The sequence below is a fragment of the Mus pahari genome, chromosome 21 (genome assembly GCF_900095145.1).
Source record: "Mus pahari chromosome 21, PAHARI_EIJ_v1.1, whole genome shotgun sequence".
NCBI lineage: Eukaryota > Metazoa > Chordata > Mammalia > Rodentia > Muridae > Mus > Mus pahari.
In genome coordinates, this window is record NC_034610.1 from 10,877,892 (window position 1) to 10,896,265 (window position 18,374).

General features: G+C 42.9%; 1 protein-coding gene across 3 annotated transcripts in view; it reads left to right on the forward strand.

Moving 5' to 3' along the window:
* Positions 1-18,374, forward strand: part of Fam120b (family with sequence similarity 120B) — a 64,625-nt gene that overhangs the window by 17,362 nt on the left and 28,889 nt on the right. For 2 of the 3 annotated variants that reach the window (XM_029532925.1, XM_021221193.1), the window contains exons 1-4: positions 6,187-6,509; positions 11,755-13,136; positions 15,719-15,899; positions 17,454-17,555. In XM_029532925.1, coding sequence (XP_029388785.1) covers positions 11,772-13,136; positions 15,719-15,899; positions 17,454-17,555 — 1,648 coding nt within the window. In that variant the 5' untranslated portion in view covers positions 6,187-6,509; positions 11,755-11,771. Of the gene's footprint in view, positions 1-6,186; positions 6,510-11,754; positions 13,137-15,718; positions 15,900-17,453; positions 17,556-18,374 lie in introns of those variants that run through there. The other variant, XM_029532924.1, reaches the window with a different exon arrangement.

The window sequence follows — 18,374 nt, forward strand, 5'->3', positions numbered from 1 at the left end:
AAATATATTCAAAAGCCCCTATATGATACCACCTGACATAGTGAGAGAATATTTAAAATGCATTATAGATCTGTGTACATTGTCTGTGTTTACGTAAACAAGATTATCAATGTTTCTAGGAGAGAAATTATTTTATCAGTAAGTATATTTAAAATTTTTCAGAATAAAAAGTTTCAAACTAGCAAAAACTCTTTGAAGTTAAACATTAAGAAAATGCTAATTTCAAGCATAGTGAGAAAAATTATCAATAATATTTCCATGATGTTTGTAGAAATGATTTTAATATTTTCAACTGTTAATATTCAACAAACAATAATTATTTTAAGATATATGTCATTGTTATGTTTCCCTTTTCATTTCTGACTTTATTAGTTTGGATACTGTCTCTGTGCCCCCTGGTAAGACTGGCTAAGGGTTTATCTATCTTGTTGATTTTCTCAAAGAACTAGCTCCTGGTTTTGTTGATTCGTTGTATAGTTCTTTTTGTTTCTATTTGGTTGATTTCAGCCCTGAGTTTGATTATTTCCTGCTGTTTACTCCTCTTGGGTGTATTTGCTTCTTTTTGTTCTAGAGCTTTCAGGTGTGCTGTCTAGCTGCTAGTGTAAGTTCTCCCCAGTTTCTTTTTGGAGGCACTCAGAGCTATGAGTTTTCCTCTTATCACTGCTTTCATTGTGTTCCATAAGTTTTGGCATAATGTGTCTTCATTTCCATTAAATTCTAAAAAGCCTTTAATTTTTTCTTTATTTCTTCCTTGACCAAGTTATCATTGAGTAGAGTTCAGTTTCCATGAGTATGTGTGCTTTCCTTTGTTTTTGTTGGTATTTAGCCTTAGTCTGTGGTGATCTGATAGGGTGCATGGGATTATTTCAATCTTCCTGTATCTGTTGAGGCCTGTTTTGTGGCCGATTATATGGTCAATTTTGGAGAAGGTACCATGAGGTGCTGAGAAGGAGGTATATTCTTTTGCTATAGCATGAAATGTTCTATGAATATCTGTTATTTGTTTCATAACATCTGTCAGTTTCACTGTGTCTCTGTTTAGTTTGTGTTCCCATGATCTGTCCATTGCTGAGAGTGGGGTGTTGACGTCTCCTACTATTATTGTGTGGAGTGCGACGTGTGCTTTGAGCTTTAGTAAAGTTTCTTTTATGAATATGGGTGGCCTTGCATTTGGAGCACAGATGTTCAGAATTGAGAGCTTATCTTGGCAGAGTTTTCATTTGAGCAGTATGAAGTGTCCTTCCTTATCTTTTTTGACAACTTTTGGTTGAAAGTCAATTTTATTTGATATTAGAATGGCTACTCCAGCTTGTGTCTTGGGACCATTTGCTTGGAAATTTGTTTTCCAATCTTTTCACTCTGAGGTAGTGTCTGTCTTTGTCACTGGGGTGCATTTCCTGTATGCAGCAAAATGCTGGGTCCTGTTTACGTATCCAGTCTGTTAGTCTATGTCTTTTTATTGGGGAATTGAATCCATTGATGTTAAGAGATATTAAGGAAAAGTGACTGTTACTTCCTGTTATTTTTGTTGTTAGAAGTGGAATTAGGTTTGTATGACTATCTTCTTTTGGGTTGTTGAAAGATTACTTTCTTGCTTTTTTTCTAGGGTGTAGTTTCCTTCCTTGTGTTGGTGTTTTCCATCTATTATCCTTTGTAGGGTTGGATTTATGGAAAGATATTGTGTAAATTTGGTTTTGTCATGAAATATCTTGTTTTCTCCATCTATGGTAATTGAGAGTTTTGCTAGGTGTAGTAGCCTGGGCTGGCATTTGTGTTCTCTTAGGGTCTGTCTGACAACTGCCCAGGATCTTCTAGCTTTCATAGTCTCTGGTAAGAAGTCTGGTGTAATTCTAATAGGTCTGCCTTTATATGCTACTTGACCATTTTCTCTTACTGCTTTTAAAATTCTCTTTGTGGGCTGGTGAGATGGCTCAGTGGGTAAGAGCACCCGACTGCTCTTCCAAAGGTCCAGAGTTCAAATCCCAGCAACCACATGGTGGCTCATAACCATCCGTAACAAGATCTGACGCCCTCTTCTGGAGTGTCTGAAGACAGCTACAGTGTACTTACATATAATAAATAAATAAATCTTTAAAAAAAAAAAAANAAANAAAAAAAAAAAAAAAAAAAAAATAAAATTCTCTTTGTTTAATGCATTTGGTGTTTTGACTATTATGTGACAGGAGGAATTTCTTTTCTGGCCCAATCTATTTGAAGTTCTGTAGGCCTCTTGGATGTTTATGAGCATCTCTTTCTTTAGGTTAGGGAAGTTTTCTTCTATAATTTTGTTGAAGATATTTACTAGCCCTTTAAGTTGATAACCTTCATCATCATCTATACCTATTATCCTTAGGTTTGGTCTTCTCATTGTGTCCTGGATTTCCTGGATATTTTGGGTTAGGAGCATTTTTTACTTTTTGCGTTTTCTTTGACTGCTGTGTCAATGTTTTCTATGGTATCTTCTACACATGAGATTCTCTCTTCTATCTCTTGTATTCTGTTGGTGATGCTTGCATCTATGACTCCTGATCTCTTTCCTATGTTTTCTATCTCCAGGGTTGTCTCCCTTTGTGATTTCTTTATTGTTTCTACTTCCATTTTTATATCTTGAATGGTTTTGTTCATTTCTTTCACCTGTTTGTGTTTTCCTGTAATTCTTTAAGGGATTTTTGTGTGTGTGTGTTTTGTCTTTAAGGGCTTCTAGCTGCTTACCTGTGTTCTCCTGTATGTCTTTAAAAGGAGTTATTTATGTCCTTCTTAAATTCCTCTATCATCATCATGAGAAGTGCTTTTAGATCCAAATCTCACTTTTCCGGGGTGATGGTGTATCCAGGACTTGCTATGGTGGGAGAACTGAGTTCTGATGATGCCAAGTAACCTTGGTTTCTGTTGCTTCTGTTCTTACACTTGCCTCCCACTATCTGATTATCTCTAGTACTACCTGCCCTCACTATATCTGACTGAAGCCTGTCCTTCCTGTGATCCTGACTGTGTCAGAACTTCTCAGAGTTCAGCTGTCTCTGGGATTCTGGGATCCTGGGATCCTGAGATCTTAGGTGTGTCAGGGCTCCTGGAAGTCAAGCTGCTTCTGGAACCCTGAGATCCTGGTGTGACAAAGATCCTGGGATCCTGGGATCCTGGGATCCTGGGCATGTTAGAGTACCTGGGAGTGGAACTTCTTCTGGGTGTTGTAGAACTGACTGTGGAGTTCATGCCCAAGGTCTGCTCAGGGCACCGGCCCAGACTGAAAGGCTGGAAGACTCTTATATGTCACCAAATTCAGCTGCCAGTACAAGGTACTTGGCCCCAGCTAGACACCACTTCTATATGATGACACTGGTATATAACACATCCTAGGTCTTGTTTCAATTATGCTGATCAATTCTTAATCATAGATGATCCTTCAGCACCAGCTGGCCAGTATTTATTGTCCTAGCAAAGCAAGTTTCACTTTAATGGTTTTGGTCTCTTGTTAAACATAGCCTATTTGGTTTCTGCTGAACAGAACCACAGATTCTTTTATTATTTTATTTTATGTGAATGAGTGTTTTTGGATGTGTGTGCACACGTGCCTGTCTGTCTGATGCCCTAGAAATTCATAAGAGGGCATCAGATCCCCTGGGACTGGAATTATAGATTGTGGTAAGTTTTCCTGTGTGTATTAGGTATCAAATTTAGGTCCCCTTCAATAGCAACAAGGGCTCTTAACCACCGAACCAATTCTCTACACCTAGTTCTTAATTAAAAATATGGAATGGCCCTGACAGAATCCTAAAGAGACATTCAAACCTCCCTCTGGAAATTCACAAGCCGGACTTACATCATCTGCTCTGACCTCAGCATTATCTTCTAAGTTCCCACAATAGCCCAGCTCTGAGCATTCAATAGCTTTCCAGTCCAAAGTTCCAAAGTCCTTCCATGATCATTCCCTAAACACAGTCAGGTCTGTCACAGCAATATCCCATGAGTCTTCCATCAGGGTTTCTATTATTATGATAAAACACCATAATCAAAAACAACTTGGGGAGGAATGGGTTCATTTAGCTTATATACCCTGGGTCACAGTCCATTGAGGGAAGCCATGAAGGAATCTGGAGGCAGGAACTGAATCAGAAGCCATGGAGGAATGCTACTTACTGCCTCGCTTCCAGTGGTTTGCTCAGCCTGCTTTCTTATACAACTCAGGACCCTTTGCCCAGGGGTGGCACTGCCACCAGTAAGCTGGGCCCTTCACCATGGAATCATTGATAAAGAAAATATCCTACAGAGTTGCCTACAGAAAATCTGATAAAAGTATTTTCTCAGTTGAAGTTTCTCGTTACAGATAACTTCAGCTTGTGTCAAGTGGACTAAAGGCAACCAAGACATATTGAATAGTTTGGTTTCTATACTGTTAACTGTCATCAGGTTAGGGCATCAGTTGCCCAAGAGAGAAACTGAGTGTAGTGGTTTGGATGGTATGCCCCTAATAGGCTCAGATGTTTAAATACTTGGCCCTCAGTTGATGACAGTTCTGGTAGATTTGGTGGCTTGTTTGGAGGAAGTTTGTCCCTGGGGAGGGGGTGGGATATGGTGTTTTAAAACCATTCCCACTTCTCTCTCTGCTTCCTGCACGTAGAGATGAAAACTCTCAGCTGCTCCAGTCACATTTCCTCACTGGGATGGTGGCTGACTCTGTAGTCATGATGTCATAACACAGCAACAGAAAAGTAGCTAAAATACTGAGACACTACCCCAAGACAGGCAGAGGTGAAGGCTGAATTGGGAGCCATTGTATGGTTTTCACCATTCCCAAACCTTCTAAGACTGAATGATATTGCTGCCACTCCCGAAGAACTGAAGGGTGGTGGCAATTGCAGGTTTAGTCTCACCTTTTGTGGAGACTTGGGACTTGTCAATCAAGCAGGAACTATAAATCAAGGAGCTGCCCCTGGAGGTTCCTCCGCCTGTTGTCAGGGCAACTGTAATGATTACTGCTCTATTCTAGCTACCACCCAGCAGTGTCATGGCCTTGGGAAACTCACCATGACACCTTGAGATGATTTAGATCACCCTTCTCAGTGACCCAGCCCAATGGCAGTATACAGGAGGTTTTTGTTTGTTGTGCTTTCCTGCAAGTTGCCCCCGTGCTGCCAATAAAATTTACTCCAAGTGGTCCTGATGCCTCCTTGTAGTCTTTATCACGTGTAGGATAGCCTGCCTTGGTTGCATAAAGAAGGAGTGCAGCACCCAGCAGAACCCAATAGAGGGCTGTTGTAGAGGCCATGGAGAGCTACGACTGAAGGGCTTTGGAAGTGTTGGGGAAGTATAGCATAGAACAGAAACTGCAAAAGATAAAACACTACCGAATGCTGAGACTGGAAAACCTGCAAGCGCCAGCTGCTCTAAATGTCCCAGAAAGTCACCAAGTTGCTACCTCTGGCAGCTGAGGACGCATCCTGGAGCTGTAAAGCTAAAGACTTCAAGCCCCGATACTATAAGGCTAACACAAGCTGTGACTCAACAGCTAAAACTGTAACCTTGAGATCCAAATGTTTCCAGCACCCCAAGTTGGGGGTTACTAACACAAAGGGTGCTTTAGCTTATTGGAAATTTCCATCCAAAATACTAGACAGCCTGAATGTAGCCCACAAGGATGGCCACTTCACCCAATAAAGTGACCAGCATAATTGCCTGTGACAACTCTGTAAGTGGACTCTCAGCCCTTGATGCTCCGTGTCCAAGCTGTGCTGCCTTTCTGTACCGGTACTCTTAAGGGGATTCAAAACCAAACCAGCATCCTAGCAGCTTCCCATACTCTGCGTGGTTGCAAGCTGTGGTCTATGGCATTAAAAGGGTTTCCAGTGAGTATCCGCTGCAGCCTGTGTGCGTGCATTACCGGAGCAAGACACCCAGTGCTAGTGCAGGCTGCCACTCAGCCTGAAGACTTAGCCTATGGGACAAACACATTTTTCCCGGTCACGCTATCCAGTGGCGGGCAGGCTTCCTAGGCTATTCCCCGGTTGCTAGGCAACGGGTTAAAGCTTCCTTCTTCCCCCGGTGCCTGAGCACCATCCACTTCGCCTTCCGCTCTAGCGCTTGCGTACTACATCCCTTTCCTCTCTTCGTCCTTTACTTCCAGTTACATAAGCACAAGCTTCACTTTGTCTAACCAGTCACTTCTCCGGGCGGAAGTGCAATAACGAAAGCGGAAGTGAGCTCTCCGTAGACTGCGGGTCTGAAATCTGGTTGATGCGTCTGCAGCCACTGCTGAGCTTTGGGTAGGCCAGGCTGGGGGATCGGCCCTCGAGCTCTGCTGTCGCATCTCCCACCCCAGACTCCTTCCGGCATCAAGTCCACGATCCTCGCCGTGGCCACGCCCCTCCGCGTCCTGGCTTCTCTGCATCCTGGCTGCTCTGCGTCCTGGCTGTTCCTCCCTGGGTGGAGGGGAGAGACAGCCATCCTCCTGCAGGTGGATCGGGGTGGAGACTCTTCCTGAGCCCAGCTGCAGGACACTGAGGACCAGCGAGGTAGACTCTCAGACTCTGATAGCGGCTGGGGAGGGAAGAACTGGTACCTGGAAACCTGGGGTAGGGAGGATATAGGACCTAAAGTGATGGAGAGGCGAAGGGGCTGGGCCTCAGCTGTGTTGAGTTCCTCTGGGGAGGGGACCATCCGTTTGATTTCGGCCTATCTACATATGCTGTCAGATCTTTCCATCTTAGGGACTTGCTGTTACCCACAATGTCTTCAAGCCGTCTCTCATCATTTTCCCTATCTCCCATCCATTAGAGGATAGCTCCTGACCTCGACTGACATTAGGTTAGTGTACGAACGCCTGGCTACTTTTTTCCTTACCTGCTTTTGAAAGGTACCAGCAACAGATGCATTATTTCTCTTGCCCCCACCTTGACTATAGCACCTCCCAGTTGAAAAAAAAAAAAATCTATTCAGCCAGTCTTCCAGATGTTATATCTGTGAACACTTTTGGCCCCAAAAAAATCTTAAGTGGAGAGCATTTGAAATTATTTCTACATTCAGAGACTCGACTCTTATCTCTGAACTGGAGTCTGGATATATTTATAGAACTGATAATGAAAAGTTCATGAATCCAAGCTTTGGCTTTGGGGTCTCTTTAATTTCAGTGTACTGTGAATAACTACAACACCCCTCTGTTCATTATTGGCATTCTTTTAAAAAAAGAAGTGTCCCCGGACTGAATATTATAGACCTTTACAACTTGCTATTTATCTTATGTTGCTGTTTTGCAAGTGTTCTTGTCCCAGTTTTTCCCTCCCCATTTCCTCCTCCATCTTCAAGGTGTGCTTGGTATTTTAAGGAAAGGCCTGGTCGTTGGGTAGAACATTGTAACGTCTGTGTTGCAGATCCTAAATTAATTTCATTTACTTTCTGAGTTGACTCCACCTTGGTAAGAAGGATGCATTCCACATAATGCTATCAAATGTTGTTACAGAACTTAATACCAAGTATAAGTAGTTTTAATTTTATTGTTAGGCATTATTTCTCCCCATCCCTCTCTCTGGCTATAATGGGAGTCTATAAACTGTGAATTGGTTCTTGATCTCAAGACATCCATCTGCCCCTGGTTTTATTCATTTATTTTTTTTCCAAATAAGCATTGATCCTAGCATATGGGAGACATTTCAGGGTAGAAAGGCCCACCCTGCTGTTTGGAATTCTCAGAGCTCTCAGGCTATATTTTGAGCAGCCTGTGAGGACGTCTATGTTGTAGGAGTAGGAGTGAGCTATTTGGAGAGTATCCTTGTCTCAGCATCTATTTACTGCCTATTAAGACTTAGCCTGTTATCTAGCTGTAAAATTCCTAATTTATTTGTATGTTGGGGTGTTTTTTCTTTCAGTCATCTTGTAATAACTCCTTTAGGGAACAAAGAACTTCATTACATGCTTTTAGCAATAAAGAAAAACAGTAATAACTTAATATCCACGGCTTTCTGTCTTTTGGTGATTGATTGATTGATTGATTGACTGACTGATTTAGAATGTACTAATTGTGTGCTATGTGATAGATGATGCCTCAGGAAGTGTAAAGAAATGCCTGTTCACCTCAGGTAGACCACTGATAACAGACCAAAAAAAAAAAGATTACAACTAAGTCTATCTAGCTTAGCAAACCAGTATGTTTATTGAAGTTCTTTATAGGAACATGGGTGACTGAAAGCCCACTCTAGCATGGGTAAGAACTCAAGAAAACTGCATCCATGAAGCTCTCTTCACAAACTTAAAGGCCCCCCGGGCTATTTGGAGAGTCTCCTTTCCTGAGCAGTTACTGCTTTTGTAATTTTGGGGCAGGTCCTTATGAATGTTTTAAGTTTGGAGAACTTCCTGAGCCTTACGAGGTTCCCTTTTCCTTCCAGGAAGGAACTGGGTGTTGTGAATATCTAGCAATTGGAGACCCTTTTGATAACAGATGTCTTCTAATGTCACAGGTCCCCACACCTTCTCTAAATGTGTTGTGTGCATGCCGCTTTTCTGAGGTAGTTTGTGATTCACAGTGTGAGAAATTAACAGGGTAAAAGCTAGGAAGAACTGGTTCCTGCTCTGTTAAAATAGCAGGCTTTCCATTATGGGGGGAAGGGAGGAGCAGAAACATTTGAATAATAAAACCAAAGCAATATACTGAGTCTGGCTTCCTGGAAAATAAGAATATATCAAGAAACCCATTGTCTTAGCAGCTTTAGCAGAAAATACTTGAAACAGACAAAAAACAGCCCCTGTCTTAATGACAATGGAGGGCAGCAGCTCTAACGTGGAAGACAATGATGCTCTGCCAGGCCAGAGCAGGAATGGAAGCTCCTGTCAGTCTGTCCACACATGTTGTTTTCTATGTTGGGAGTGATGGGAAGGCTTCTGTAATCGCTGGCATGGACCATGTGGCTATTACTGGTATCTTATTAGGACGAGTCTCTTGGATCCTAGCACACAGTGGAGAGCTGGGGGAGAAGTATCATTTCCTCACTGAACAGAAATATAGTCTCTGGGTGGGTAAGACTTACACTTGTCTGTCCATCCCCAGTAAACTGCGAGAGTCCTGCTTAATCCAGAGCTAGGCAGAGACCAACAGAGCCTCTGAAAGCTTGTGTGCTTGCATCTGTCTACACTGACTAGCCTTTGTCTTCATACGTTCCCTTTCTGAAGTCTGCCTTCTCCATACTGTATTGTATCATATTAAGGCAAAACCCACCCTGTTCCAGAGATGAATGTAAATTATCAGGGGTAGAGATGTCAGTGTGCGGCAGAATGTTTGCCTGCATACTCGAGTCCCACACTACACTGTAAAACAAGAGCAGCTGCAGAAAGTGTCAACTTCCTGAGTGTGAGACCCAGACCCAGGAATCCAACCAATCCATCCCCTGATAGTTGAGTCATATCACCAGGCTCAGTACTGCAGTAACCCAAATATTGTCCTTACAATTTGATGATAGACCCTCATATCATAATCTATGTGTCTATCATATTTAATAATAATATGAGCAAGGCATCATTTAAATTTTAACACAAAATGTGTAATATTTTCATCCACCCAACTTTTGATGTCTAAATTGCTAAAGACAACTTCAAATTCTACCACTAGGAGCTAGTACCTATTAGTAACCAGTAAATTAAAACGATAGTCCTGCGAGCGTGCCTTTTTTTTTTTTTATTAAGCCTGGAGTTTTTACAGCTTCTTCGTTGGTATGATGGTGCTTAAAGCTTTTACTACACATCAGAAAGTTTGTTTCACAGGTTAGTGTGTGTGTGTGTGTGTGTGCTGTGTGTATGTGTGCTCTGTGTGTGTGTGTGTGCTGTGTGTGCTGTGTGTATGCTGTGTGTGTGTGTGTGTGTGCCCGCACCTGACTGGTGAGTACACTCTAAAGATGAGATAGTCTCTCTGTCCTAGAGGCATTATTTTGTGATGCTTTTTGTATATTGAGGATTTGTTGTTGTTAATATTTTATCAAAGGACTTAGTGGGTTGATGCCATATTTAAAAAAAAATAGGAAAAATAGACCATTAAGATGCAAGGTTTCTTTTGGAATTATTTTTACTATTGATGAACATTGCCTGCCTGAAGAATGATTTTTATTTATATACAAGGACTTAGGTAAGTACGTCTTACTAAATAAAGAATTTCAGTGATACTTTCCCACATTCTGAATTCGACTCTTGAATTATTTTGTGTCTATATTTCAGTTTTTCATAGAGTCACTATCTCAAATGTTGCAACTGTTTAGTATGGTACATTTTTAATGCAGTCTCTCTTTAACACCTTTATTGAGTGTGCTTGACACATTTACCTAGTTTGATAAGTTTTAACATTTACGTTAACTATATCTATCAGCACAGTCATAGGAGTATCCACTGTTAGACCATAGACCCACCCCATGCTGTGTCTCATAGGAAGGAGCTCACCTCTCATGTCAAATCTCAAGAAAACCTTGAATAATAATTATACTTTTATTTGGTGCCTTCGGGCCTGTGACTCCTGGCAAATAGGGTAGGTCACATGGTATGGAATTAACATACACACACACACACACATACACTTATACACACACACAGCCACAAAATCGCAATCGGAAACTTCCTTTGTTTCTTGTAATCAGAAAGACTTCTGTCTTCCTGTAAGACCTCATCATGCCGGCTATGGTTTGGGGCGATAGTTCTCTTACTATTCTGGGAACTGAACAATCTGGTCCTTTGCTTCAGTCACCCTGGTCATGCTCTTCCTATTATTGAACCTCTTGTTTGGACCTGAAGCTCGCTCTCCTAATCTGCCTTCCCAGCTATAACTTTAATAATGCTCCCATCTGAAGGGAAATCATGTCAGCCTCTTTTCTACAAAGCAGTAACTTTTTATTATTATCATTAATACTATTATTATTACTATTATTTATGACAATCACTAGTCCACGTTTTATCACTGCAGATTTGCTCTCAGTGAACTAGAATTTTATGTGCATCAAGTCAGTATGCTCTTTATTTCCATGGGGGCAGAGAGGGTGTCTGGCTATATTTAGTTATCAAGAATAATTCAAGCCAGATGTGATGGAACAGTCCCTTAATCCCATCACTCACTAGAAAGAGGCAGGTAGGTTCTGTAAGTTCAAGGCTAGCCTGGTCTAGAACCAGAGTTACATGGTGAGACTCTATCAAACAAACAAAAAGTTAGTATTTTGAAGGTTACCCATGCTTCGATCTATATTTTTGATTTTTAAAGATAACTGCTACTTAAGTCCTAGGTGGGAGATAATCACCCATTTAAAAACTTAGCTCAGGCTGATGAGATGGCTTAGTGGGTGACAATGGCCGCTGCCAGCCAGGCCTAGTGGCTTGAGTTCTGCTCCTGGGACCCACATGGGAGAGGAGAGAACCAGCATACACAATCATCCTCTGGCCTCCACACATGCACCATAGCATGTATGCGTGCCACCTCCCACTGCCTCCCTCCCCCCAAAGAAATGAATAAAATAAAAAACTTTACCTCTTTGTATTTACCTGAGGAATGCCTTGGCTAGTAAGTGAAATTTTAAAAGACTACTATCTCGTATATTGTCTCCGTGAAAGTCCCACTGTAGAAATTAATATGTGCTTCATAAAATGTCTTCCACTGAAAACACCCTTAGTTTGTATGCCAGGTAGCTTGGTGACACACATTTTTTTAGAACATTAAATATTGTCTGTGTTTGCTTTGTTAAGTGTCTAGAAATAATGCCATAGTTACTAATCGTGAATTTATTTTATTCTATTTTGCAGACTCGTAAGACCCAATTATGGGTGTAAGAGGTTTGCAGGGGTTTGTGGGAAGTACATGCCCACACATATGCACCGTAGTCAATATCCACGAGCTGGCAGAGCGTCACCGAAACAAGTACCCTGGATGTATGCCTACCATCGTGGTGGACGCCATGTGCTGTCTCCGATACTGGTACACACCAGAGTCTTGGATCTGCGGCGGCCAGTGGAGAGAATACTACTGTGCTTTGAGAGATTTTGTTGCGGCCTTCACCTCTGCCGGCATCAAGTTGATATTCTTCTTTGATGGCATGGTGGAGCCGGGCAAGCGGGATGAGTGGGTAAAGCGGAGACTGAAAAACAACCGGGAGATATCCAAGATTTTCCACTACATCAAGTCAAAAAGAGACCAGCCAGGCAGAAACATGTTCTTCATTCCCTCCGGGCTGGCCATATTCACACGGTTCGCCCTGAAGACACTGGGCCAGGAGACTTTCTGTTCATTACAGGAGGCTGACTACGAGGTGGCTTCTTACGGTCTCGAACACAACTGCCTGGGGATCCTTGGAGAAGACACCGACTACTTAATTTATGACACTTGCCCCTACTTTTCAATTGGTGATCTGTGCCTGGAGAGCCTCCAGACCGTCATGCTCTGTCGAGAAAAGCTCTGCGAGAGCCTGGGCCTCCGTGTGGCAGACCTTCCTCTGCTGGCCTGTCTGCTTGGCAATGACATCACTCCAGAGGGCATGTTTGAAAGCTTTCGGTACAAGTGCTTGTCATCCTATGCTTCTGTGAAAGAGAATGCAGGCAAGAAAGGAAATATTATCTTAGCTGTCTCAGACTATATCTCCAAAGTTCTTCATTTGCATCAAGGTGAGAAGAAGATAGAAGAGATGCTCCCCTTGGGGCCAAACAAAGCTCTCTTTTATAAAGGAGTAACATCATATCTCTTACCAGGGCAGAAATCTCCATGGTTAGTTCAAAAACCCAAAGGCATGATAACAGACAAGCAAATGGTGAGTTTAAACCCCGAATCCAAGCAAGAAGTCCCTATGTGTATAGATCCTGAATTCAAGCAAGAAGTTCCTGTGTGCACTAATCCCGAGTCCATGCAAGAAGTCCCCATGTGTATGGATCCTGAGCCCAACCAGGAAGCTTCCATGTGCACAGATCCCGAATCCAAACAAGAAGTTCCCATGTGCACAGACTCCGAATCCAAGCCAGAAGTTTCCCTATATACAACCCCAGAGAGCAAGCAAAAATTACCTTCAGAAGTAGACACTGAATTTAACCTAGACGCACTCATGTGTACACACCCTGAAGTTAAGCAAGAAGATGTCATGGATATGGAACCTGAAATAAAGCAAGTAACCATGGTTTCAGAGTCTGAGATCTTAAAGGCAAGTGGCTGTGCCTCCCCCACCTCCATCCACAATGTTGTGATTGAAAGCATGCCCACTAACAGGTTTGATGGTGAGAAGAGGATTGTAGGAGGATACAGATGAGAAACCTCTTGAGTCTAGTTAGGGAGACATAGGAAACCATTTCATAAGTACACCTGATACTGTCTTGTGAAGAGGATGGGAAAGAGCTGTAGAATTCCAAGGAGAGACTGTTGAGGGTTAAAGTGCAAAGAAAAGGCTTCCCCAGTGGAGGCAGGCAGGCTCTTGGGAGGACAGCATTTGGTTTGAATAAGTCAAATGTGGGGTTGTAGGAACCCTACAGATGTAGTGATTAGAATTAGTGTCACTGTGAGGCATACTGGTAAACCATCCAGGCAGGAGCCTAGGGATCGAGGAGAGGGAAACCTGGAAACAATATGGTGCAGCCACACTCTAAAAGCTGTAAATGCTAGGAGCTTAGACTGACTGTAAATTAACATTACATAAGTATCAAACAGCGCAGTTTCACACTAGACATGGGCTTTATCTTTTCTCAGTCGACTCTTGTAGCAACCCTGAGAAAATAGGTACATTTGTCGTCACGCCTAACTCTGCCATTGTGGCTTCACTCACGCTAAGCATATGCTTAACCCTTGAGCCGGATCCCCAGTCCTGTTGTCTTGGTCATACAGATAAGGTGGATATCCACAGGAGTAGCCAGAAAACAAAACCAAACAGCAGAAAAGTCAGAAGTGAAAGAGGGAATTAAAAATTAGAAGTGCGGCTGGAAAGATGGTTCGGTGGTTAAAAGCGCTGGCTGCTCTTCCAGAGGACCTATGCTCAATTCCCACCACCTGTAGCAGCCCCCAAGTCTCTGTAACTCCAGTTCCAGGGGAGAATCACATGATTCTCCCACAGCCTCCCACCTGTGCACATGAAATAAAATTAAATAAATTTAAAAAAAAATTAGAAGTAATTTTGCTGTTAAAAAATAGCACCGTGAAATCCGTGAACATTTACATTGGAGATTGTATAAAAAGTGTTTCTCATTTTCTTTTCTTTGTTTGTTTGTTATTTTTTTTGAGACAGGGCCTCTCTGTGTAGCCCTGGCTGTCCTGGAACTTACTCCATAGACCAGGCTGACTAACCTTGAACTCACAGAGATCTGCCTGCCTCTGCCTCTTGAGTGCTGAGATTAAAGGTGCACCACCAACATTCAGGCTGGCACACCAATTGGTTGCTCAGTGCCAAATGGTCTCCCTGAAAACATACATGTAAGTATGGTCTCAACAGGCAATATTTAGGAATATGCATGTATATGCAAATACATATATGCACACAGTAGCCGTTAATGAAAGAACAGGCCTTATACTTGAAAGAGTTGGGAGGGTTGTATGGGAGGCTTTTGAAATAGAGAAGAGAGAAACATTGTAATTATATCATGATCTCAAAAACAACCTGGTTGTAGGTTTGCTTTGGTTTAAAGAAACTCGAGCAGCTAAGCAGGCATTATGTCATGTGTCAAGTAAGAACAGGTAACTGACCAGCCTTCAGACAACCATTGCTGTTTATTGATAGTGTATGGAGTCAGACATTTTAAGTGCTTTCTGTGTACCAGCTTGTTGAAACCTCTCTGTGATCTAGTGGCTTTTTAGATAGTGTGTTATAAAGAAAGTAATAAATATAGTCATTAAGACTCAGATCTCAATGGTGAGTCTGTATAATTAGGTCCAAAGATTTGATCGCCTAAGTCATTCAAACATGACATTTTAAATGCCTTTTAGTAGACAGTTTAGATATAAAATTCTGAGTGATACTGTAGACAGAGCATAACCTTTATTCCCACAATAATGAGATTTGTTCTTTTAAAAAAAAAAAAAAACAAAAAACAAAAAACAAAAAACCCTACATGAAGATCATCGTAGACCTTTTGATCTAAACTGCTTATTTAGTGAGCAAATTTAAATTGTGTCTTCTGGCTTGCTGTGTGATATGAAGAGAACAGACGCGTATGCTGGACCATGGCTTTTGTTAATATTTGAAGCCAGATGCAGTGGAACATAAGAAAAAAGGGAGGGAGGGAGAAAAATTGAGCACATGAATACAGCTTCTAATAGCAGTCGGCTTGGTAGAAGTCAGGGTTGAGGCTCGTGAGCAAACGGTCATCAGATGCAGTTGGGAAGGAGGTTTGTAGAGCAGGTAAGTCATGATTGAGGTGAGCCCAAGAGGGTAATGAAGTGGGAGGTTAGGAAGCCGTGGAACTGGAAGCTCAGTTAGGAGCCCTTTGTAACAGCTCTAATCTAAGGAAATCGGTGAGCGAATGTCTATTGGGAGAGCTGAGCCCTCCAGCAGACACAGGTAAGCTAAGATTGCTAGATTGGAGGACCCAGGAGAAGAGTGATACGAAGTGAAGTTTTGAACTCATTAGCCCCAAAACCAAACATAAATGCCACTTGATGTCATGTGTTTGAACTATACAGTTCCCTGTCTGGGTATTGTCAACTGATAAGTGGTATTGACCGTTTCTCTCTAAAACCCAGAAGTTTGTTGGGTTTTTTTTTTTTCAAGGAGAAATGTGTTACATTTGAATCCTTGAACAGGTTGCCAGGATGCATCACGTCCACTCAGAAAGCTACCTAGTGTACAACATTATGAGCAGTGGAGAGATAGAGTGCAGTAACACCCTCGAGGACGAGCTGGACCAAGCCCTCCCGAGCCAAGCCTTCATCTACCGGCCAGTCCGCCAGCGCGTCTATGCACTCCTGCTCGGGGACTGGAAAGGTGAGGCCAGTTGGTCTGATTCAGCAATGGTTCTCTCTGGAGTTGGATTCTGGGACATGAAGGAGAGAGAGTGCATTCTCTCAGGACAAGCAGACGACAGGTTCTCTTTGTCAAATCTACTTGAGAACACCATGAAAGGTTAATGCCGGGCTGGTGAGATGGCTCAGCGGGTAAGAGCACAGACTGCTCTTCCAAAGGTCCTGAGTTCAAATCCCAGCAACCACATGGTGGATCTGATGCCCTCTTCTGGCGAGTTTGAAGACAGCTATGGTGTACTTATATATAATAATAAATAAATCTTTGGGCCGGAGTAAGCAGGGGTTGACCGGATCTAGCAGAGGTCATAAAAATTCAATTCCCAACAACCACATGAAGGCTCACAACCATCTGTTCAGCGACAGTGTACTCATATACATATACATAAAATAAATAAATCTTTAAAAAAAATTAATGCCATGAAACATTACCATCTCTGTGAGTTTGAGGCCAGCTCAGTCTGCATAGCAAGGTTCAGGACATCCAGGACCACAGAGAGAGACCCTGCCTCAGCAAGCAAGCTGGGGAAGCCCTGGTCCTCCAGTGGACAAACCTGGGTTGGTATCATATTGCAGCACCCCAGCAGTAATGGTTTAGAACCAGCGTTGCTCTTTGCTCCTGCCCAACGCCAGCCCCTTCCCAGGTAGCTGAAATCAGCGTCTCTCCTCCCTGCCTGCGTAAAGAGGCCAAACATCGTCTGGAAATACAAACAGACTTACGTATTTAAGTAGTCCTAGGAAAAACAAGTGCAGGCTAAATAGGAAAGAGTTTTCATAGTGTAAATGCATTGCTGGGAGAGAGGTGTCCCTGAGGAGGGCCCATCCCCAAACTGAGGTTACTCGGTTAGGTACAGACAGCCTTGGTGTATTCAGTGTAAGTCAGGAAGGGTGATGTGAATGTCTATTCCCAGGGCGCTGTGTGAACACATCTGTGTGAACACCCTGTCTTCCCACTTTGCTTCCTTCTCTCCTTTACCACGGTTGTAAGAACATTTAGTACGAACTGCTGCCGGATTACGACAGTCCTTCCTGGTCTTTAAAAAAAAGTGTTTTCATTTTATATATGAATGTTTTGCTTGCATGTATATCTTTGTGCCATGTGTGTACCTAGTGCCTGTGGAGGTCAGAAGAGGGTGTCAGGTCCCCCTAAACATGGAGTTTTGGGTGTTTGAGAGTGGCCATGTGAGTGCTGGGACTTGAACCCAGGTCCTCTGTAAGAGCAAGTCCTTTTAATCACCAAGTCATCTCTCCAGCCCATTCCTTCTGGTCTTGAACTCAGTATTTGAAGCCACTTACAAAACTTGCATTAGGCTTTTAAAATGAAAGTTGTTCTTCTGTGTGTCTGGTGAGTAATTACTGTAACATTTCAGCTGGCCCTGGGTACCCCTTCTCACAAATCAGTGTGGCCTGGGAAATGCAGTAGCTGCTGTTGGCATGGTCCCTGGAGTGAGAGGAAAAGTCACGAGGCCACAGGACTTTGTGTTCCACCTGTACTTACTGACCCATTGTCTTTACACAGATGGAGCCAGCACTGGCCCCGTGGTGAAGGAGTGGTTTGTGTACCCCGGTAACTCCCTGAAGCACCCAGACCTAGTTAGACCTCTGCAGATGACCGTTCAAGGTATGTAGAGCCTTAAGCTATCCATTTTAGAATGTCAGCTCAAGAAAGAATACATTATATGACTTTCCGTTTGCAGAATTACGTGTTGTTTTAGTTAGAGTTTTATTGCTGTGAAGAGAAACCATGACCAAGGCAGCCCCTTTAGTTGAGGCTGGCTTATACTTTCAGAGATTTAGTCCATTATCATCATGGCGGGAAGCATGGCAGCATCCAGGGAGACATGATGCTGGATGAGCCACGAGTTCTACATCTTGATCCAAAGGCAGCCCGAAGGAGACTGCTTCTGAAGGCAGCCAGGAGAAGGCCCTCTTCCTTACTGGGTAGAGCTTGAGTGTAGCAACATAGGTGACATGAAAGCCCACACTCACAGTGACATACTTTCTTCAACCAGGCCTCCTGACTGTGCCACTTCCCACGGGCCAAGCACGTTCAAGCCACCACACACGTTGGCTGATGTTCCTTTTAATTCCTGTGCCCTGAGAGACTCCGTAGGCAGGGATGGGGTAGGCAGAGGTCAACACTGAGATCTTAAGTCCATGTTTACTCTATTTTTTAAAGGCAGAGCTTCTCACTGAACTTGGAACTCACTGATTTGACTAGACCTGCTCACCATGGAGACTGCCCGGTCTCCATGCACCCAGCTCTGGGATTGCAAGTGCATGCTGTTGCCTCTGGCTTTGTGTGTGTGTGTGTGTGTGTGTGTGTGTGTGTGTGTGCACATGCATGTGCGTGTGCATGTGCGCTGGAAGATTGAGCTCATGCCCTCCTGCTCAGGTAGCCATTAAGGCTCTGGCCTAATCAATGGCTTAGGCCATTGAT